This window comes from Pecten maximus, chromosome 1 (genome assembly GCF_902652985.1).
Source record: "Pecten maximus chromosome 1, xPecMax1.1, whole genome shotgun sequence".
In the NCBI taxonomy this organism is placed as follows: domain Eukaryota; kingdom Metazoa; phylum Mollusca; class Bivalvia; order Pectinida; family Pectinidae; genus Pecten; species Pecten maximus.
The window spans coordinates 48,554,248-48,579,044 of NC_047015.1; the positions used below are offsets into that span (position 1 = coordinate 48,554,248).

Genomic DNA, 24,797 nt, shown 5'->3' on the forward strand with positions numbered 1-24,797 from the left:
AAATTCAAAACAGTAAATCTAATTAAAACAAATGTCGCCTTTCCTGACATATCATGCATTTCCTATATTTTTTATTCAATGGAACTGTTACAATATGTTCTCAACCCAATATATATGTATCAAAATAAGTCATTCTTCAATAGCTAAAGAACCAGGTAGTAATATGTGTAATGTATATGTAACCTCTCAGAGAAGTAATACATATTATGCTATATTATATATTACAGATCTGGATTATGTATTGGCAATAAATGGGCCTTTAATCAACAGAGCTCAAAATTTACAATCACATGAGCATCTTTGAAACCATCGGTCTTCATGGGCGGAGTCTGATCTGAAGTCGGAAAGGAACAAACAAAATGTTTTTTTTTTTTTTCTTTTTTTGTCTATAATAAAACTGGAACTAAAACTTCATTTACGATTATGGTATTATGCGCATCCATTGACCTGAATAACGCAGAGCCGGCATATTCTACTCGATCTGCATGGAATGTAGTTCGTAAACGAGATTGAACTTTTAATGTTCAAATGGTAATACAGCGAAAGCCGCTGAAGCATCGTCATCAGAACGTTAGACAACACAAGCCTTGTTCGGTTTCGCATGTATGTTTATTAGAAATGTACACATTCACCCACGTATGCACTACATATATGGATTAAGGTACATTGCAAAAACACTGCTATCACACATGTGCATATACATCATGTTTGCGACATCAAAACCTGTTTATAACGTAAGATTTTGTTTAATTAACATTTCGAGACACCCCCTAAGTTCAAAGTATGTGTCGGTGTCTGTACTCGATGTCAGGCAAAATTGGAGATGTCTATCATGAAACAAGCAAATAAAATGGTATTGCCTGAGAATAATCATACCAGACAACCACGTGATATCATGTTAGCGAAAGAAATTAATAGAGGTTATGTAACCCATCCTACGCTTACCACAAATATTTGACTGCATGAAAGGCGTGTCGAATCGCTGTCTACACAGTTAGTTCTCCGATGGAAATGTTTCTTTCTTTTATGACAGCTAATCATTCCATTATAGAACATAACCAACCGATTTATATAGTTTATAAAATGTCATTTTTTATTTCATATTTACAATGGCAACATATGCTGCTTTTGTGTATATTATACAAAGGTTTAAAAGTTTAAAAAGATAAATAATTATTAAAAAAAAGTTTGTGACACAATTACACGTACATGTAGCGTGGTCCGTTACATATTGATACCCATTAAAGCATGCTTAGTTCATTGCTATACTTGATTTTTCATATCACATGGAATCTAACTATCACGTTAAATATTTAAAAAAATAAAACCCATTGAGTACTATAGTTTCTCAGGTTGGAACTTTTAATGAGTCATTTAGCATCAATAGTTAAAGAAAAATGTGTCTTTTATAGCAAAGAACAAAAATATTAAGATAACAAATTAAGTTTGCTTGGTTTTTGGTTCTTTAAACGTGTTAAATCATGAATTGTACCATAAACATTCACTTGTTCACTAAATTTGAAATGGCAAACAGCTAAACATTAAGTTTTAACTACATTCAAATGTTACACCAAGACACACCATCATATTGTATTTGGACCAAACTAAACTAGTGATCCAATTATCTTTAAAAAAAATAATCAAATCTTTTTTTGTTCCTCATTAATTTGGATTATTAATGAATAATCAACACTTAGAGGCTGTATTCTCGACAAAAAAATAATAAAATATCTTCACAGCCACTCAATACATCATATAATGTTCAGCAAGCCTTAAAGTGTCAAATGACACAATGAAGTTGTTGCTCGTCTGAAAAGACAGTAATCATATATAAAAACAACATTTACATACTATTGTACAAATGTTAACTTACATAATAACTGAACCAGCTTTGAGTGAATCGTAACAATCGATGAACACATTGTAACGAATAAATCAACACTGAGTAAAAATGACCCTAGAAGGTCAATACTATCACTATGACGTCACCGGGTACAGAGGGTATCATACTACTCTTCATAACGTAAATCTTCTGGCCCGGTATCATAAACGCCCTTAAACTGAAGGGATTTCATTCTTATTGCTACTGGGGCCAAATCGTATAAGAAATGTCTGCCGTGATCAATACAGGAAAAGCATTGAGTTTTTGTACAATAAATGTCTAAATAATCTGTTTTTATTTTGACATCTTTTATAGGTAACAAACAATATGGAAATGTTAATGTGTGATGTAGCATGACGGATAAGGCTAAATACTGCCTGAGGCACTAAGTGTTATGACTACAGTTAAAAGAACTAGGAAACAAGCACCTACAACAATTAGCAAAACAGTCATTTTCTTATTTCTCCACCATTGTTTTCTTCGTATTAGCACAGAGGTCCTCTGGAACATCTCAGTCTGAGAAAAGAAACAGAAGAAATATAAGATGATAATTTACTGTAATATGCCGATATTATCACTATTTAAAACAACGATTGAGCAAATGACATGCAATATAATCGTAAATAGCATATTTAAATATGAATTTAGTGACAGCTACTGTATACAAATTGTATCATACAATTGTGTGGTCCTTCTAGCACTCGTCAGGTGATTGTAGGAGTATGCAGGACTAATCAGTGAGTCTAAGGACATCATCATTATATTCTTTTCTCGTCCTCTAGCACTCTTCAGCGATGGTAGTGTGAAATCAGGAAGAGATGACGGGGAAATCAACAATGTTCTTAAGCACGTATTCAAACACCATGCACGAATACTCATACTACCGCCATATTTTATTTTGTTAATTCACATGACATTCAACTATTTGAACTGAACGTTTATATGGTATATAATCTAAAAACATTTTCTCACTAAAAAGTGTATATACCTCGACGTTAGTCATTCACTATCCTCTTAAGTATAGTTTTGGGCAGCCGTGCATATCTGTAACAAACCCTACATACCTAAATCACAAGCCCCCAGGGTAAAGTATATCAAGATACTAGGTACAATATTTAAAATGTCGCTGTGGGTATATCACGCATGCCTAGCTGAGAACATCAATGTCGATTTGTTCTCAGCTTGATCAATCAAACATTTAAAGAAAAGATTCGAAATAAATTTATCCATGTCCATGTTTAATTTTAATTTTATGAAAAACCAGTTGAATTATATCTTTTTAACATACATTCCACCAAAAAAGGCACCTGATCAGCTGACAAGATATATTGATCTGTCAAACTCTAGTTTGGCGATATATTATAGCCTATTCGTGTCAATGGCTGAACAATATCTCAGGGGTAACCTATGTATTTCATTTAGTGTACATGTGTGAAAGGCCACTGCATGACTCTTCTATATCTATACGCACCAAGTAAGTGGCCTCTAGCACATCAAGGAAACTATAAATCTAAAACTCTATTTATTGACATCAATTAAGATGCTCCAGGTACTGTAATGCCGGATATGATATAATATAAAGAGTTCATAACACATCCCTGTATTCTTCCTTATATACATATAACTATCATCATGGGAACCTTTCATTGGTGATATATACGTTTACAGATTTTCATTACCTATATCAAAACTAACACCCCTGTATATACAACAAATGTGACGCTATTTGTTTTTATTAAGATAGACAATCATTTACCACGTTTTCGGGTATAGAACACCTCAAGAAGGGAGATGAATGCACTATTAAACAAGTTTCCGTTCATAGATACCACCCTTGCTAAGTGTAATATGTAGCTTGACATAATCCTATCTTAACATTCCTGATAAAGTAATTAGTTTGACAACACATTTCACCTATTTATTTCTCGGTAATGTGAATTTCGAAGCAGACAACATCGTGACATCCTGCCATACTACTGGCTTCTCATTCCATCTACTACTGAACCACTAATGTCGTAATAAAAAAATAATAATTCAGCTATATTGAAACATGTATTAATGTGTCTGATAACCAATTTGAAGATAAAATGCATTTTAAAACATTAAAAATTATTCCTAGAATATAATTTAATTTATCATAATGAAGACTGCTGGTTAATTTCTTTTATTGGTAAGTTGTTGTTAGGTAGCAATATAGTTTGATTTGTCCTGTACGGTTACTTCCCTTGGTTTGGTAGTTTATTTCCATATTTGCAATTAGAGTTATCGCCCTTGGCAGTTCCTGATATTTGGTAGCCATTGCTAGCGTGTGAGATACAAATGTCCGATTTATTTCCTTCGGGACAGCTACCAACCATTATTATCAATCAACCTTGAACGCTGCTGTATCATTGTCATTGATTGAGGGTTTGTATGGGCCTGTTGCCCTCCGATGGTATAATAGGACTCAGATATTTAAAGATTGTTTTACCGATAAGTGTACCTGAAAATAGACCACGGTAGCCATGCGGCTACAGTTTGGCTATGTTATTCTTGCCGCAATTCAGCGATTTATTGTGTCTTTCTTACACTCTACTGTTCAGCATTTCATATCTTGTATTGTTGTTTTCAAAATTTAATCGGTATCGTGTTTCAGAGTATTTTTAAATGGTTATACACGTGGGACCCCCCCCCCCCCCCCTCCTCTCACCGGCATGGCACGCCATTACGTTCAATATAGGTTTTTAAGTCAGTGAGTGCATCGTTCCTTCTCAGGAAATGCTAGTTACCTCTGTAAATTAATTACCCCATTGTAACAACCTTTAAAAGGGATTAAAAATAATCAATTTTGTGGTTACAATCTGGATCAAAGGATTGTAGCATGTTATAGGGAAATATCTCGCATATATTTGCACGTGGTTCGTTATTAAAGTTTATATGTATTATTAATTTTCTTAAATTACATGTATAGTCTCAATTTTCGTGTTTGTTTCATATTTAAATGTAGGGCGAGTTGCTTAATTTTGATGATTTTTAGTGAAAAAAATTATTTAAGTGAAAAGAAATTGTTTTCTTATGTAAGGTTTTGAGTTGTAGATTAATTTATCATCAAGTATGAGAGGAAGAGGCCAGAGGCGCTCAGCCAGGCAGTCAAGCAGCCCCTACACTAGGACAGGGAGGCAGTCTGGGGGTTCAGGTCAAGCGCAGTCACAGGCTGAGTCATCAGGGCCTGAGCGACACAATTCAAGTGCAGGCCCTCTTTCAGCATCCCAGATGGAGGAGGTCGTGGAGGCAGTATCTGCCAGAGTTACCCCTCGCCTGGTTGAGGCAGTTCATTCAGCAATAGAGCCAGTTACCGCCACTCGGCCAGAAGGTACAGTAGCATGTAATACTGTAAATCCATCCCTTGAGCCCTCTCAGTCTACAATATCGAGCTGTGTTAGTCAGTTTGACCCAAAAGATTATCAAGTTACCAGTGTCAATAATGATTTAGGCAGTAACATTTCACAATCCATAAGGCAAAAAATCATGGGCAAGGAATTTATTGACCTTGGTCATATGTTATCAAAGCCTTCTAGGATAGATGATGAGAAACGCTTGTCTTTGGTTGGGGGTGAATTTGTTGTAAAAAGTAAAAATAAAACCCCTACAATAGTCGACTTGGATATGTGGACTGATGCGTTCATCGTGTTCATGTCAATATACACATCAGTCATCCAGGAGATGTATCTGGCATGTTAAAGTACATGCATACAGTAAGGTTAGGGGCAAAAAGGGTTGGAAGTCTTGGATGGAGGAGTTATGATGAGCAGTTCCGCTTAAAAAAGGCCCAAAACCATGCTATTCCTTGGAATACAGTGGACCAGGAGCTGTGGCTCCTTTATATGCATTCTGGGGGCGCAACTTTGTCAGCCATAACAAAACCTCCCAGGATGGTTCAGGGCATAAAGAAATGTTTTGATTTTAATAATGGCAAGTGTAACAGGTCTTTTTGTTTTTACAAACATATTTGTCTACATTGCTCAGGAAATCATAGGAAGATTAACTGTTATCAGCTGGGGGCACAGACAAATAATTCTAATATGAATTATTCTTCTAGGTCAGGCAACAATCCTTGAGCTAGGGTCTGGTTTTCGTTTTGGATTTTCATTACATTATCTAGGTCCACGTGTACATTCTAATTGTCGGAATTTACTTTCGGTTAAGGGTAATGAAAATGAGGTTCACAAAGATACAGAAAGAGATAGATGCAGGTAGAGGAGCGGGGCCTTTCGGTTATCTCCCTTTGTCCACATTGAAACTTTCTCCGATTTGGTTTGGTACCCAAGAAAGATGGGTCATGGAGATTAATTCACCATCTTTCATATCCGAAGGATAACAGTGTTAACACGTTCATTGATGAGAATCTTTGTAGGGTGCTTTAAATACAAATTTTGACCGCATAATTAATATAGTTCAATGTCTTGGACCCAACACTTTGATGGGAAAAATGGACATAAAGTCTGCATTTCGTTTATTACCTATCAGTCCTTCTGCCTTCGATTTGTTGGGGTTTAAACTTTGGGAACATTTTTTTGTTGATAAATGTTTACCTATGGGTTGTGCAATATATCCTGTTCATTATTTGAGAAATTTTCAACGGCTCTTGGAATGGTTTGTTCGGGAGGTGGTAAATTTGGATAGTTCACATCACTGTTCAGATCTAGATCACTATTTAGATGATTTTTTCTTTGCTGGTAAGGACGGTACTTCTGAATGCTTCTATCTCATGAACACTTTTGACAGGATCTGTACTGATTTGGGGGTTCCTATTGCCGTAGAAAAAACTGTTTAACCAACCCCTATTTTAACATTTTTAGGTTTGGAAATAGATTCCATAAATATGCAAATTGAAATTCCCAGTGATAAGCTGGTGTTGCTAGTTGGGTTACTGAATGAGGTTGCTGTTAAGAAAAAAGTCACACTAAAACAACTTCAGGCCTTGACTGGGTCTCTGAATTTTTGTGTAAGGGCAATTCCAGCTGCGCGTGCATTTATGCGGCATTTCTACAATGCAATGTCAGGAGTTAACAGGCCACATCACTTTATACGAGTTTCCCAAGCATCGAGGGATGATATCCATACTTGGCTTACCTTTTTAGAGCTTTTTAATGGATATTGTAGTTTTCCTGAGAAAGATTGGGTCAACAACTCAGAGTTACAGCTATTCACTGACAGTGCAGGGGGTGACAGCACAAGGGGTGGGGGGCCTTCTTTTATGGTAAATGGGCATTTTTTCCCTGGCCTGAAGCTTGGATAGCTTCACCAATCATTTGGGACATCGCCTTTCTAGAACTTATTCCTATTGTCATGGCAATTTCTATTTGGGGCTCTGAACTTGTAAAAAAAAAAAAAAAAAAAAAAAAAAAATCATTTTGAATACAGATAATGAAGGCCTAGTAGCAATTTTAAACAAGAAAGCTTCAAAATAGTGTAGAGTCATGGGTTTCATTCGCCCATTTATACTGAGGTGTATGTTGTACAATATTCAGTTTAGGGCAGTTCATATTGATGGGAAGTTGAATTGTATCGCTGATGCTATCTCCTGAGAGCTTCCTTTTCATCAAACTCTAGACAAGTGTATGAGACTGGAATAGTTTGTTTCGAACAGTTTTGTAAAACTTACCTCTCAAGCTGTTCTTGGCCACCAACCCAAAAGAGTGTAATGGAGTTTATCGCGTATTTGTGGTCACAAGATATTGCTCCATCTACTGTAAGGGCTTATATTTCTGGTATAGGTTTCAAATGTAAAATGAGTGGAGTTATTGATGTGACTCAATTTTTCATTATCAAAAAAAAAAAAATGCTTCTTGGTATGGCAAGATTAGATGCTAGATACGATTCCCGTCTACCCATTACTCCAGAGCTCCTCACCAAGATTATCAACATTCTACCTTATGTATGTATTTCACCTTATGAAGCAAATATGTTCGCGCCCCCCTTTTTTCAGTAGCATTTTTTGCATTTTTGCGTGTTGGGGAATTGGTAGCAGCTAAGCAGGGGGAGTATGGTCATGCGTTATTGGCGCATAATGTCTCAGTTTCTACAATAGAGCGCCTGGTTCAGCTAAAGCTTCCTCATTCAAAAACAGATCAGTGTGGATCTGGGGTTGTCATAACACTACAGGAGAACAAGGAAACTGTTTGCCCATTTAGGTTAGTTAAGAATTTTATAGCCTCCCGTGGCCATGCCCCTGGGGTGTTTTTCTTTCACTGTAACAATGTTCCGGTGACTCGCTATCAGTTTTCAGCAGTTTTAAAAGGGCTTTGAATGTAATTGGCATTCATTCAAGTGACTACAAGTCTCACTCCTTTAGGGTGGGGGCAGCTACCGTCGCTTCGTTGAAGGGTTTCTCTGATGAAAAAATTAAGGAAATGGGTCGTTGGGAGTCAAGAGCATATAAAAAATACATTCGAATTTCAACTGTATCCTTATTGTAGATCAATTGAATTCATTTGTAGTCAGAATACCAGGTTTTTCCTAACAATGTAGCAAAGAAAAGAATTTCCTATGCAGGGTAGCTTTCTGTTCATCATTAAGAATTGGCTCAATTGCAGTAACTTATTGTAAGTTTAAGTCTTCACAGAGTACCACAAAAGAATTTGGATAGTTGGTTCATCCATTATAAGAAGAGCTTTCTGTCATGCATGGGCCTCCAAGGAAGGATCACGCCTTGACCTGGGTCGTTATGGTGCCTCCATCTTATGGCATGCCAAAGGAGGTTTAAGGTGGAACAGTGTTATCCGTCATTAAAACTTCTACTCCCCATTGGGAATCCTCCAGCCATTTTAGTCATCCATTGTGGAGGCAATGAGGTGGGTCAAGTGAATTCAGGATCATTGAGGTATAAAATGCTGTCAGATCTGGAAACCTTACAAACTATGTTCCCAAACACGAGAATTGTGTGGTCAGCAATTTTACCGCGTTTACAGTGTAGGGGGGGTTTACAACATCAGTCAGTTCGTAAGATACCTGTACGTATTAACAGTCAAATAAGTTCTTACCTAATTAGAAATGGGGGCGGGTATATCCGATACCCAGAGATTACAGATGAGAACACAGGTCTATTCCTGGATGGGGGTTCATCTAAGTAACTTGGGAAACGATATTTTCCTATACAGGTTACAGCAGGGTCTTCAGGCGTTATTGGGCACTAATACTAGTATGACCCCTGGTTTTGGGGAAAGGGGACCATGGTTATGGTGCTAATTTTGCGTGCTATTTTGTTCAGCAAACATTTAACTTTTTAAGATGTGTGAGAGCATTGCCTGGTCATTTGATATAGTATCTTAAAATTTGTTTTGGATCTTTATTTAATTGTCTTGCTTTTACGTGACTGCTTTTTACTTTGGTGTGGTGTATTTGCTGAAGTCTTGGAGGATGCCAAATCGCCCATAATCTTGTTTGGGTCGGCTCCTTAATCTTGATATACTGCAATTGGAATGCAGTATTTTTGTACATTGGCGTACATTTTTTCAGCCGGGCACTTGGGCCCCCCACCATCGTTTTTAGTTTTTGCTGAATATATTTTTGAATTTGATTTTTGCGTCACGGTTGCACCGATTTTGTGGTGTTCTTTGATTACTTGCTATTCAGTTGCTGCTGAATATTTTGTTTTTGAAAATTGGTCGCCTTTTAACACCAAATTTCTGATTGTTTAAAACATCAAAATTTAAAAAACCAGGCTTTTCTCCCGCACTCTGTTGTGGCGGTGGCAAGCACTCACATTCTGCTTGTGTTGCCATTTGGCTGAGTTTCTCCTGCACAACAGATTGCTGCTACATGTTTTTTGAACTTTGACTTAAAATTTGATTTCAAAAGATATCAAATAGTATTGGTTAGTATCTGCTATGATTTTGTGGGGGAATTTTCTGCTCCCAGTTTCCTCCCCAACTTCATTAGCTAGCGTGGTTGAAGTCATTGGCCATCATTTGCCACATTAATCATAACAGTTAGCAAAAAATAAATCCAACATAAAATGTGTAATTTTTGTTTGTTATTTGTTTTAGTTGTCTTCTATTTGATAATAAAAATTATTCCTAGAATATAATTTAATTTATCATAATGAAGACTGCTGGTTAATTTCTTTTATTGGTAAGTTGTTGTTAGGTAGCAATATAGTTTGATTTGTCCTGTACGGTTACTTCCCTTGGTTTGGTAGTTTATTTCCATATTTGCAATTAGAGTTATCGCCCTTGGCAGTTCCTGATATTTGGTAGCCATTGCTAGCGTGTGAGATACAAATGCCCTCCCACCCTCCCAATTAAGATGGAAATCTGGGTCTGCTGTGGTTTTTTCCATTGTATGTTCGCAGGGTTCACTAAGGAAACGTCAAGACTTCGACCACAGACCATGAGGTAGCTGAGTTTCTCCTGCACAACAGATTGCTGCTACATGTTTTTTGAACTTTGACTTAAAATTTGATTTCAAAAGATATCAAATAGTATTGGTTAGTATCTGCTATGATTTTGTGGGGGAATTTTCTGCTCCCAGTTTCCTCCCCAACTTCATTAGCTAGCGTGGTTGAAGTCATTGGCCATCATTTGCCACATTAATCATAACAGTTAGCAAAAAATAAATCCAACATAAAATGTGTAATTTTTGTTTGTTATTTGTTTTAGTTGTCTTCTATTTGATAAATTATTTAATGGGTTTTAAGTATAATTACCGAGGCGTTCAGGCTCTCCGCCTTTTCACAGAGATCGTCGAGTTTGCCTTCCCTGTCTCTAATTTTAACGACATTGTCCATCATAATGTCTGTTACTTCTTGTGCCTCTTCCCTGAGCTCATCGAGACTTTTTGAGCGCTGGGCTGGCCTTAGTGGAACAATCTCCTCCGGTAGATTCTTAATATTTGGAGTACTAGCACTGTGAACATCGTTAAGTTCAAAGAGATACAAATCGTCTTTCGAATATCCATTTTCTTTGTTCTTTTTGTCCTTCTTTTCCTTTTTCGCCTTTTTATCTTTCTTGTGTTTCTTTTTCATCTAGAATTTTAAAAGCAACATCATACAAAATCTAAATCATATTGTTCTCAATATAGATCATATAGATATATAATCAGTGTTTGAAATGTGTGTGATGCATTATCTATATAACATATTTAAAACAAGATCCTATGTTGGACGTTATGTAAACTACATTCATTTGACCGTGCACCTGTATTTAACCACTTATTATATAACATTAAAATCATTTTCTTCTATTACAAGATCATTAGTCATTGGCCGTTTTTACAAAATACATGTAATAGGATATGTAACTTGCTTCTATCTTGCTAATTTGATTTTAGATCTAAATTTTGTATTGAGACTTACGGAAAACTGGATGAAACATATGAGATGTGTTAATAAAACCATTAATGACGTTTAATATCACGCCAAGTTTTAATGATTTTAGGTGGGCTCATATCGGACAATTAGATAAAATGTATACCTTCAGGCTGTTGAAGCAAAACATTTAGTCACAAACCATAGAATATTTTAAAAGGGTGGGCGTCTAGCTACAATCTGTATATAATGTGATTATCAATATACAAAATTAGTCATAGTTTGGTTATTTCAATACGAGAGACCAACATATCTCCGATAACATATCTTGACAAAACTTTCCCCGTGTAAATGATTGTATACAATATCAACATCATTCTTCACATGTATACACACTTGAATGATTATGAAGATTTGTATCTTTCAGTATGAATTAAGTTATAGACACGGTATATGCCGACAAACAAATTTTGAACTATGCTTCTAAGCTGTTTTGACATTATAGGACTTGTCAGCGATTCTAGGAGCAAAAATTATAAAAATCAATGTGAGAAGTCCAGGAAAAAACGTAAAAAATGTTAACACAAAGGACGGTAAATGTCAAGGTCGAATCTGGGTGGGAAGGCGTTTTCTGCAATGCAATGCCGTTTCTTCAAAATCACCGACAACTTGATGATTAAGTTACAGTGATAGGATGGGAACGATGTATTCCCATAATTAAAAAAATATACTGATATCTGTTATCTTGTTTAGTTGAATAACGTTGAATAGAATTTGACCCATAAAAGTCATCACTCATTTCGGGACCTAATTATGGAAATTGAGTAGTTAGTTTAAGAGCTTATGCACATTTATCAACTTGTATACGTATCGTTGGTGTAAGATTCAGTAATAAAACATTGTATAAAGATATTAGCATTTATGGCATAGCCAGATATATCTACAAATGACGGAATCCATGAAGCGTAACAACATTACAGTTCTACGGTTTTCCATTTAAAATTTAATTTACTTTACTAATGGAAAGTAAATAACGTGAGAATGCTACATACAAAACAGATTTACATTTACGGATTTAATATAGGAAAGTGTATATTTACATCCGGGTATGGATACCGACTTCTAATCCTGTCATTTCTTCAAAAATACTATGGGGAAGTACGTTTAAACAGTAACAGGATCGTGACAAAAACAGTCAGCCCTATCTATCTTTACAATGAGACTACATTATACCTTCTACATTCCAACACACGACCATGGGTATCTCTGTGTAAGGTAATAGGGTTTGTTTTGCCCTCCACTGAATAATCTCTTGTAACATGTGGATAGCACAACTAACTTTTTCACCATCCCTGCCAAATATGTTGACGTATGATTACTTATGTGACCTAGTTGCTGTACCTTACATGTTTTACACTCAGAGTGAAATGATGATGAACAATTTCAACGTCAAACAGAGAAGTTGGAAAACATAGTTGGAGGCCTGGTATATTTAAACTTTACATTGTGTCTATAAGACGTTTATTCCAATTACACACATGCTCGTATAGTAAACCCATATAAGAATATGTATTATTTGACATTACTTGATTACATAATACAACTGGGAGGAAAATACATTATAGAATATTATATGAATACAACAAGATACATACAGTAAATAAGATTTAATACACTGAAGTATGATTCAATACGGATCATTCCTTACAATAATTTATAAATAGACTAATACGCATTATAAACAAAACAAAACTAATAAAATTTTCAAATATCCTACTATTACTTAATGCTTTTCAGCGTTAAATAAACTATTTGTCATGTATTTATTTAACAAAATTGCCGTCGTAGCACTGAAATGATTATTGATCATTTTCAAATGCTGTACCGTATTTACTGTTTACATCAGCGATAATAATGGAGGCACTTGTTGATAAAACTCCATGAACTTGTTTACATGAATACGTGTTTATACGCCGTACCTTCCTTTGTTATTGTCTGAATCATAGTAGGATCACATTACCAATGATTTTATAACTCACACGGTTGTGTTATACATAATTGTGAGTTTAGAGAATTTCTGATAAGAAAGAAAAACGACAAATAATTTCTTTCTTATAACATGAATAAGTTAAATTTAAATTATTGTTCTATGCTAATGCAACTTAGAAGATATCACATATTCATACCTCAGTAAACAAGGATGCCTGGGCGAATTTATCTTAAACCACTTACCTTGATATATGTCACACAATCCAATGGTTCTCGGCAGTTGCAAAAAAAGGCGTCGAATGTATCCTATACCGTTTCGTGTCTTGATTTCCCATGTACGAAAGATGGATCCCGTTTACGTATTCTTCCGGCTTCGAATCATTTCAACTACCTTACGTAGGCTTGTCGTGACCTTTGACCTCCAGTGTTTGTTAGTGAGGGTAATGTACCTTGACGGGACTGGCTTACCGTGCTCACACTGTTACGGAGAGTAGAGACATGGGTTTTTATGTGGAAAACCACCTTATTGTATAGCAGACGGAAACAAATATCGCTATAAGAAACTGTATAGAGACACATGTTCAGTATTTAAATGAATGATTTGGCGTTTATCAGAGTTGCTAACAAGGTTTGAATTTGACATACTTTCTATAATTCTAAGTGATAATTACACAATTCAATATGGATTTATTTGAACAACAAACCTACATCGTCCTGTTGAAATTCTATGATAAACAGGTAGCACGTTTATATATCTGTGTAAACAGGCCAAAAATAATCATAACACATGTATGTAGTGTTTACCAGCTCTAATGTGTAATGACTGAGAATTTCAAGAAATTAATCAAATAGCTGCATTTTTGCAAAAATAATATGTGAAGAGGAAGTGAAAAACAGCTATCATAAAAAAGCATAGATTAACATATTAACTCGACTACTAAAGGAAATTGAAATACTGATGAGTGTATGTTGTTAAGCAGACATCCGAAGCATGTAGCGATATAGAAAAGTGATAGTTTATCAAAATATCTGCAGCTAGAAAGACGTTTAGAAACGGAATGTGCAAATAATGGTAGAAAGTCAAGGACAAAGGGAAACAATCCCTGGTAAAAAATGAAAAACTGAAATCACCTTCCAAACCCCCGATTGAAAGCCCTTTTGTGACCTCAAAATAATGTGTTTTTATCTTTGCGTAAATAAGAAATATGCATAGATTATAAGAAAGAGACTATGCTTAACTTTATTTTTCAAACCCCAAATTTCTTTGTTTGATTTAATTAGTGTTGATTGGGCGTCTATGTCCAGTTATATATTCCAAAACAATCAATCCAAATAAAAGACATGTCGTCATCAAAGACATATATGAATTATTTTTCTATGTGTGTTATTAATGTCACAATAAGTTCTCTGAAGGTTCAATTAATAAAAAATAATATATCATATCTTAATGATTTGATAAAGGATCATAATGCTGGTACATTTTATACGTTTCAAGATTTTACACAACTGTATCGAATACGGACTAATTTTCTCCAATATCATAGTGTCATTTCAGCTGTAAAAAAGTTCAATCCCAATCCTGTTCTCCCCATGCTGGAAATAACACGTCCATTTATTCCAGTAAACTTTGAATTTTTTTTAAACATTCCAAAGGGTCGAAACACTTTATAACATTATGATCAGAAATAATATTGTGCCCTCAGGACAAAGAAAATGGAATTCAATTTTTGATAGAAGCAATATTTACTGGAGTCAGGTTTTCAAACTTCCGTTTATTGTAACTAATAACACAAAATTCCAATGGTTTCAATATAGAATCAATCACCATATTCTTACAACAAACTCTCTTTTATTTAAAACTCGAATGGTGCCATCGCCTTTGTGTACACTGTGTAACTCAGAGATTGAAACCATTATTCATATTTTATGGGAATGTCAGGAGGTTCAAAATCTTCTTCTTAGCTTTGAAACTCTTTTAGATACACTCCTTATTCCTTTTGGTTTTAATAAACAATCATTTTTATTCGGTCTTCTCACACAAAATGTAAATGGTAAAATTGATAATGAAATTCTCATTGTAATTAAACAGTACATATATAAAATGCGCTGTCTGCATAAGTCCTTAAATTTAAATGCTTTAATAAATACTATACAGGACTATTTTAATATACAAAGATGTGTAGCCTATAGCAAAGGAGGTATGTATAAGGAGAGATTTAGAAACGAATGGCTAAAATGGGAAAAAATAATTAGGTTATAGCTTTCATTTCATAATATATTTAACTGACATGTCTCCTAGACTCTAAAACACTAAACTGGTCAATAATTTTGCTTTGTTGCTCTGATAATATATTGTGATTTTTCCATCCTCTTTCTCTCCCTTTTTTGTCTATTTATCTTTCTATTTATGTATGTCAATACTGTCTGTATGTCTGTGTCTCTGTTTAGTCTGTCTGTGTCTTTCGGTCTAAGTAGGTTGGTGTTAGTCTATGTATCTGTTTGTCTGTATATGTCTGTCAGTCTTTCTGTATATGTCTGTGTCTCTGTTTAGTCTGTCTGTGTCTTTTTGTCTAAGTAGGTTGGTGTTGTTAGTCTATGTATCTGTCTGTCTGTGTGTATGTCTGTCAGTCTTTCTGTATATGTCTGTGTCTCTGTTTAGTCTGTCTGTATCTTTCTGTCTAAGTAGGTTGGTGTTGGTTTATGTATCTGTCTGTGTATGTTTGTCTGTTTGTCTGTACATGGATGAATAGCAGGATAATAGAAACAGAATGTGTGTTTAATATGCATTTTCTTATATATTTATGTATACAATAATATATACAACATGTGTAGTATGTGTGCACTTGTATGGGTGTATTTGAGTTGTAGTAGGTGCGGTATGTGGATATGTTTTCATGTAAGTGCTGTGTGTACATGCCAATGGATGGATATCAAAATAGTACATGTATGTGTAGTAAAGCATGTGTGCTCATTGTCATATGCAATAGTTAGTATATGACTATATGTAGTACGTATGAACATGTATATGTGTATAGTATTGTGTACATGTATGTATATGTACTAGAACATTCATGTGTGTGGGAAGGTGTTTGCGTGGGGTGTGTCATTCTCATTCATCAGAGTTACTTCCCTTCGTTTCCTATGTCACTCGGTCAGTACGGTGGTATAGCGTAGCTTAGCAGACTCTGGGGGGCGAGAATGGGGGTGTGTGGGTGTGTATGTGTGTGTGTAAGCTTGTGCGTAGTAAATTATAATAGAAATACACATCAGTGCTGAAAGGTGTGAATGACCATAAAATGTAGATGTCTTGTGTTTGCTGATAATATATGTTTAACTGAATAAAATATAAATTACAAAAAAAAATATATCATATCTTATTGAAATACGTCATTATAAACGAGATAGGATTATGCATAATGTATCTGCCACCTGACATCCTATTGTTTTTATCTTAATACTTTATATATAGATAAGATTTGAATAATATGTTGTAAATAAATGGACCTTTAATAAACGAAAACAAAAACCAAAGAACAAAAACAGACAAAAACAAAAATAAAAACAAAACAAAAATAATGGGCGGTGACTGATTTGAAGTCCGTAAGGATCAAGCAAAATGGCTTATCAAACTGAAAATAAAAAACATCTGCTAATATAAACCTATTAAAGATTATGGTATGATGCGGTATCTTTTAATTTTACTTCGAAAACTGAATGACTACGAGGCGGCGTATTTGTACTCGGTCTGCTTGAATGAAGATCGTTTGAAAGAAAATTGACTTGAAGAAAAATGGCCCAAATGTTAATACAGATAAAGCTGCTGAACCGTCGTTATCCGAACGTATGACAATGTAAGCCTGATTCGGTTTGTTACAGAACCTAGAATATGTGTTCCCAGTATCTAGTGTTGACATATTTTGCTTCTAATATCTTATTCATAACTTCATTTTTCATAGACATGCAGATACATAATATAGACAAAATGAAACAAACAAATTACGTTTCTGACAAAATCCAATTGTCTGAGAATCTTATCGTACCTGATAGAACAACCAGGTGATATTGTATTATGGAGCAAAAAATCAAAGAAGTTATGTAACCAATCCACGCTTAACACAGATAGTTGGCTGTGGTAATTTATAGTTTTGTAGTTTTACAGTTATTTGTCCAATTGGGATGTGTTGTTTTTTTGTATAAAAACTAAACATTACAATATTAAAAATAACATAGATATTAACATACTTTATGAAACGTCATGTTTTATTTGATGATTACAATGCGAGATATGCTGATTCCGTGTATATAATACGCCAAATAAAAGTTAAACTGAAACACAATTCTTAAAAAAATGAGTTTGTGACATAATTAAATGTATATTGTAGCGTGGTCGGTAACACATTGATATTCATTAAAACTTTCTTATCCAAATATTACATTTGATTGTTAATATCACATAGAATGAAAATATTATCCTAAAATATTTTTTAGATATATATTATGTTTGAAGTTATCATGAAAAAAAAATCATTTTATCTTAAAGAGAAGTCCTTTAGGCGTGATAAATCATGAAATATACAATAACCATAAAATTATTCGGTTTTAAACACATTCAAGCGACACCATCATGCAGTGATTGGACCAAATTAAGATTAGTCATTCGATTATCTTTAGATGTAATGTTATGCTACAAAGAAGTCGTAGCCCCTCTGAAAAGACAATAAGCATAATGGGTATTTACTAATCTACAAAATGATAACTACCAATTTGCACATTTTATCGAATGAATCAACACAGGGTAGAAAAGGTCACTGATGTCACTATGACGTCACCGGATACAAATGCTATTTTCGTACTCTCCAAAAAGTAGATTTTCTGGCGCTCGGTTTCATAAGCGCCCCCCTTAACTGAAGGAATTTCCTTTATATAGATGTTCCCATAGGAAATAATTGTTTCATTCGAGAAAAAAATCTAAAGACTTAATGCTCTCACGTGAAAAAGTTTTTAGTTAAAGTATTTCATTAGTTTAAGAAATATTAATACTGGGGTTAAATCGAAAGATTTTCTTTCCCGATAAAAACTAGAAAAGCTTTGTGTTTTGTATAATACATATGCCTTAATAAGCTGTCTGAATTTAGATTTTTTAATGTAATGAACGATTTGGAATTGTTAATGTGTGATGCAGATTCACGAAGAAGGCTAAAAACTAAACACTAAAATTAGACACGAAGTGCTATTATTATTAACTAAGGAATGAAAAGTATCATTAGTACTATAGTTATAATAATTAAGCAACAGACACCTGCAGCAATAAGCATTATAGTCCGTTTCTTATTTTTCAACCATTGTTTTCTTCGTATCGACACCGACGTCTTCTGGAACATCTCAGTCTGTGAAAAGAAACAAAACAAATAAAAGATAATAATTTTTTTAATATCCTGCTTTGCAACTAAGATTGAACAAAAGACATACTCGTGAATAAGACATTTAAATATGAATTTAGAAACAGATACTGTATATGTCAAATTATGAATAAAAAAACTGCATAATACAATTGTTACGACCTTGTAGGACTCGACAGTAATTCTAAGAACATCATATATTGTTCTTCTTTTAGCTCTAATAAGTGATACAGTAATGGACATCGGAAGTTTAGTTTTGGACAACCATGCATATCTGTAACAAACGCCACATACCCGAATCACTAGCCCACAGGGTAAATCACTAGTCCCCAGGATAAATCACTAGACCCCAGGATAAATCACTAGCCCCCAGGATAAATCACTAGTCTCAAGGGTAAATCACTAGCCCCTTGGGTAAATCACTAGCCCCTTGGGTAAATCACAAGCCCACAGGGTAAATCACTAGCCCCTAGGGTAAATCACTAGTCCCAAGGGTAAATCACTAGTCCCCAGGATAAATCACTAGACCCCAGGATAAATCACTAGCCCCTAGGGTAAATCACTAGTCCCAAGGGTAAATCACTAGCCCCTTGGGTAAATCACCAACCCACAGGGTAAATCACTAGTCCCCTAGGTAAATCACTAGCCCCCAGGATAAATCATTAGCCCCTAGGGTAAATCACTTGTCCCCTAGGGTAAATCACTAGTTCCCAGGATAAATCACTAGCCTCTAGGGTAAATCACTAGTTCCCTGGGTAAATCACTTGTCCCAAGGATAAATCACTAGCCCCCCCCCCCCCCCCCCTCCCTCCCCCCCCCCCCCCCCCGCAGGGTAAATCACTAGTCCCAAGAGTAAATCACTAGTCCCAAGGGTAAATCACTAGCCCCAAGGGTAAATTACTAGCCCCTATGACAAACTATATCAAGATACTGGGTACAATATTTATAATGTCGCTGTATTATATCATGCATGCCTAGCTGGGAAAATCAAGGTAGATTTGTTCCCAGCTTGATTAATTTAATATTTAAAGAAAAGTATCGAGTGCTCGAGATCACTTGCTTAGTAATAAATGTATTTGGTTTTAAACTAAATATATTAACTTGAAATTGATTCGCTGATGAATTAGGTTGATGTGGACAGGAAGTATATGCTATATTTATTTGAATTCATGTTAATCCTATCTTTTTAACATAGATGCCATCAAAATAAGCATCAAGACTTACTTAATCAGTTATGATATATTGATCTGTCAAACTCTACTTTGTTGATATCTGATATTCCATTTATGAAGGCGCCTGAAAAAATATCTTAGAGGTAGCTTTGGCATTTGCTTTTTCGTAAATTTCTGAAAGGCCACTTCTTGGCACTGGCGTATATATATACCAGATAAGTGAAATATAAGTCCTCAAGGAAACTGTAAATATAAAAGTCGATTTATCACGGTCATTTTAGAAATGTCATTCTGCGCCTGGAAATGTAATTCCGAATATAATATATTAAGAGCTCCTGATCGATTCCTGCATTCTTTCATATCTGTACACACGTATATATCTTCCCATGGAAACCTTTCACTTGCACAGATTTTCATTACCCTATCAAAATAAACACCCCTGTATAGATAACAAACGTGAGGCTATTTCCATCAATTGAGTCAATCACGTTCCACGTTTACTGGTAAAGAGCACCTCAAGAAAGGAGATGAATGCCCTATTATAATTAGTATTTGTTTTGTTCATAGATACCACTGCTACTTTATTATAACATGTACCTTGAACAAGTTAACATTTCTGATGAAGTTATCTATTTGACAGCACATTTCACCTCTTTATGTACCTGTAAAGTGACTTTGAATAGACATCGTAACATCCTGTCATGATACTGATGCCGTAATAAAAAAACTTTTAATTCAGCTATATTGCAACATCTATACTAATGAGTATCATATCTAATTCTCCGAAGATAAGGTATATTTTAGAAGTATATTATTTAACGGGTTTTAAGTATAATTACCGTAGCGTTCAGGCTCTCCGCCTTTTCACAGAGATCGTCGAGTTTGCCTTCCCTGTCTCTAATTTTAACGACATTGTCCATCATAATGTCTGTTACTTCTTGTGCCTCTTCCCTGAGCTCATCGAGACTTTTTGTGCGCTGGGCTGGCCTTAGTGGAACAATCTCCTCCGGTAGATTCTTAATATTTGGAGTACTAGCACTGTGAACTTCGTTTGATTCAAACAGATACAAATCGTCTTCCGAATATCCATTGTCTTTCCCCTTTTTGTTTTTCTTTTCCTTTTTTGCCTTTTTTTCTTGCTTGTGTTTCTTTTTCATCTAGAATATTGAAAGCAACAACATATATATAAAACGACAATTTGAATATGTAATCATATGTATCGGAAATCTGTTTGATTCATTACCGATGTGTATGTATTCATTTAAAGCGAGTTACCGAGCTTGAATTGATGTAAACCACACTCGCTTGACCGTCTCCATCTTCATTGTAAATACACCTACATTAAACCACCTATTTATTATATAATCTCAAACCATTTTCGTTTAATACAAGATCGTTCGTCATTGGCTGTCTCTACATAGTACTAGGATATAGTTAAGCGAGTGTTTTACATCTCTCTTGCTAAATTGATTTTAGATCTACCTTTTGTATTAAGATTTTCGAAAAACTGGATGAAACAAACTAACAAATCAGTTAAGGTTTGGTCGTATCGTCCATTCAGACAATATGAATACTTTCGTGCTGTTGTCACATAACACAGATTATTTAAAAACGTGAGCGTTTAGCTGCAATCTATGTATGATGTGATTATCAATATACCAAATTAGTATTATGTTTATTTCAATACGAGAGACCAACATATCTCCAATAACAAATCTTAGCAAACCTTTACCCGTGTAAATAATTGGAAAATTCTTTCCACAACGGAAATCTTCACTACCAAGAAAAATAAGTTCACTGAAAGAGCAGCACGTTTTTGGAACAGTTACGGTTATATCAGCCCCAAACACAAACAGTTTCAAAAACAGATTAGATAAATTCTTGGTTACACCAAGATATCTCATACATTTACAGAACCGATGTATCAATATGAATGTTTAACTTATAATCTACGCACCTGGCACTAGATATATTTCAATATAACTTGTACATACTATATAGTATTATATAATACATCAAGTATACATATGGTATACCTTTCAGGGCAGAGTAGAGAATTAATATATCCTGGTCTAGAAAATAAACTTAACTTAAACTTAACTTAACCTTCATACAATATTAGCATCAATCTCCATACAGTGTGTATATACCTGAATGATTATGAGGATTGGCATCTGTAAAAAGTAGGGTTTAGATATATTTAGATCTACGAAAACCTAGATTATTGAATAATTGATAATTGACGGGGTCACTGAGTCCGGTAGTATAAATAATGCAGAGATAATTCCTTTCCTCTGATATATAGTTTGTTTACAGAGGAATATATATGGAATCATGCCAGTTATCCCTCCGGTGATGCTGTGGTATATTATATAATCGTTTTCTATCAATCTCAGCGGCCTGATGGTACATAGTAAATATTTATTACAGTTGTCTAATAATAGAACACAGGTTTTAAGTATCACAAAATTAAATCAGGCAATCTGTTTAACTTGAAGCAAGTGCATAAAGAAAATATGTGTCTGAGGTTTGTAGGTATTTTCTTGAATTAATTTCAGTTTTGAAATCTTTTTTATTCATCCTTTAACATATAGTATGCATACAGGTACATTATATTACATGGTATAATAATACAGACATATCATTACAGCAGTAAGATGTACAATACGTATTAAGTGATGAATAGAAAAAAAGGATTGGTTGTTTTTTGTTTGGAATACAGAGACAAACAAACAAACAACCTTCCACTCACGCTTTCTCTCATTTTAATATATTGTGTTTAAAGGTATAAAAAGGGAAAAACTTTTGACTTACTTTTAAGTACATGTTATGATATGTGTGAAGAAGATCTGAAAAATTATTCACTTATATAGACCATTTTTTCACAAAACTATCATACTCCATGTTGTTTTTGTAAATTACCTCCTCTGTTTTTAGATACAAATCTAGTTCTTTTATGAATCCATTAATACAGGGGAGACCATTTTTAATTTTTTGTTTATAAATATGGAATTTTGCTATTAATACTAACGTATTGAGATATTTGACTTCTTGATCTTTATGTAACTTTCCCAAGATTACATCAGTAACATGTAATTGTAAATTAGTTAAAGTATTATCATATAGCCATACTTTGAAATCTTCCCAGAAGATGGCTACTAGTCTGCATTCCCAAAAAATGTGGACTATAGTTTCTGTATGTCGGTTACAAAAGTACATAATGGAGAGTCCTTTAGGTTTATCATATGAATTAATTTAATCAATGATTCAATTTTCTTAGTAATTAAGTAATTAAGATGTGAAATAGGTACCTCTTACATACCTTCTAAATTATCTTACTGAAGATTTAAAAAAAAGGGGGGGGGGGGAGGAAAAAGACATGGAACTAAATGTATATAAAGGCAGTAATGTCAATTTCCCGGTGGGGGATCCTAGTCTACTGATCACATAAGGATTGCTGTCATTTGTGTACCGATTTACTCTTATATGCCATTAAATCTATACAAAAACATCATTTTTCAGGTAGTGAAACTTTAAACGTTAATTTGGTATATTGCATCATTTAAACATCAAATGAGAATTGGGGATGTCGTCTTGGTGATAACATGCGGTAAAATAATTAGTTGCGTGAGACCTTAAAATAGCGCGAGATTTCAAAATCATTGATCTGGTGCCTTAAAATATTTCTACCTTAATATAACGTGGTATCACTCAGTGCGGCAACAATTTCTGACCGACTGAATTGACATTGTTAGATTTAAATGTGGAAAGGAATAATTCCTTCAAAAATAACAAAACAACACGTCCGCGAAGTATTTGTGTGGAATTTCGTAATGATACATGGTTTTATTTGGTTGAAGTGTTTGAGATAAGTAGATCAAAGAAAAACGGTTAAAATCGTGGACAAAATCTTTCTTTACCATTGAGTATTAAGATATATTACGCTTGCTGCCTAGTTTGTGCGAGGGGAAATAACTCGCATATGCACTCGATGATGCCTTTATTGTGACATATAGAAGTCATCTCAGTGGTTGGGAAAATGGCCCTAACAGGCGGAATACTGTTTATAGACTCGAAGTTTAAGATTGGCAATCAATAAATGAAAACTCCGATTGTTCTTACATTCGATACTTAAAATGAAAGTAGAATACCTCTTTTTGATTCTTGCGTCATTAATAGATACATTCATTAAACAAGAATGTCTGAACAAATTTATCTCAAACCACTTGCCTTGATATGTCACACAATCCACTGGTCCTCCCCAGTTGCCAAAAAGGCTTCGGTTGTATCCTTTATCGTCTTGTGTGTTGATCTCCCATGTACGAATAAATTAAATATGTCAGTTTACATGTTTCCGTCTTTGAATATCTCAACTGCCTTAGGTAGGCTTGTCATGTCCTTTGACCTCCACTGCTTCGCAGTAAAAGTTATGTATTATGATGGGAATGGCTAGCGTGCTCACACTGTTACGGAGAGGGAAATCCCCATTGTTGTATAGCAGACGGAGGAATAGAAGTGTGAGGGTTACAAATATTACAGATAAACACATGGTGCTGCATTACTGCACCAATGCTACAGATAGCTGCAGGCCAACTTCTGGCAGGCGTTTACGTCTGACATATAACGTTCTTGTTGGAGTAACTTAACACCTGATTTAGTGTGGTTATCACAACCTAAAGTATATAAATGATGCAACAATGCTTATGGTAGACGCGCTTTGATAATATTAAATGACAAAGGTTAATTCTGGTCTTCTCTCACTTTTTTTTTGGGGGGGGGGGGGGGGGGGGGCTGGTGGATCATCCAGACTTCGACATTTTGGCTCTTATGTAGCTAACCCTACATATAATGTGTTGATATCTAGTGTGTTGTTTGTTGAATAATTCAAAGTCTAATTAGGTTAGGCGATGACTCCCAACCTATCCCAACCTCATCCCTTTCCCCCTCCATCTCACCAACCCTTGCTGATACAACAATGGCATTCAACAATGGCACAGAGATACAGTGTTCTATGGCTAAAGTAATTCATGTAAACAGAAAGCAGGCTTATTATCTAATGTTTGTGAATG

The 24,797-nt window shown here is 34.8% G+C and overlaps 2 protein-coding genes across 2 annotated transcripts; both read right to left on the reverse strand.

Annotated features, from left to right (window-relative positions):
• Positions 1-590: 590 nt before the first annotated feature.
• LOC117336481 (vesicle-associated membrane protein 3-like) lies at positions 591-13,566 on the reverse strand. Its single transcript, XM_033897033.1, has 3 exons — positions 13,401-13,566; positions 10,569-10,886; positions 591-2,398 (listed from the first exon to the last, which is right to left on the reverse strand). Exons 2-3 carry the CDS (start codon positions 10,884-10,886, stop codon positions 2,249-2,251), a joined length of 468 nt encoding a protein of 155 aa, XP_033752924.1. The 5' UTR covers positions 13,401-13,566; the 3' UTR covers positions 591-2,248.
• Positions 13,567-17,396: 3,830 nt separating this feature from the next.
• On the reverse strand, positions 17,397-24,205 carry LOC117336490 (synaptobrevin-B-like). Its single transcript, XM_033897046.1, has 3 exons — positions 23,959-24,205; positions 20,568-20,885; positions 17,397-18,544 (listed from the first exon to the last, which is right to left on the reverse strand). The coding sequence occupies exons 2-3, from the start codon at positions 20,883-20,885 to the stop codon at positions 18,401-18,403; spliced, it is 462 nt and encodes a 153-aa protein (XP_033752937.1). The 5' UTR covers positions 23,959-24,205; the 3' UTR covers positions 17,397-18,400.
• Between the last annotated feature and the right edge of the window lie 592 nt (positions 24,206-24,797).

Excerpts from the sequence above, each read along its gene's own strand:
- LOC117336481 (XM_033897033.1), bottom strand. The coding sequence starts at position 10,886 with ATGAAAAAGAAACACAAGAAAGATAAAAAGGCGAAAAAGGAAAAGAAG. Across the intron at positions 2,399-10,568 it reads CGGAGAGCCTGAACGCCTCG|ACTGAGATGTTCCAGAGGAC; the intron begins GTAATTATACTT and ends TTCTTTTCTCAG.
- LOC117336490 (XM_033897046.1), bottom strand. The coding sequence starts at position 20,885 with ATGAAAAAGAAACACAAGCAAGAAAAAAAGGCAAAAAAGGAAAAGAAA. Across the intron at positions 18,545-20,567 it reads CGGAGAGCCTGAACGCTACG|ACTGAGATGTTCCAGAAGAC; the intron begins GTAATTATACTT and ends TTCTTTTCACAG.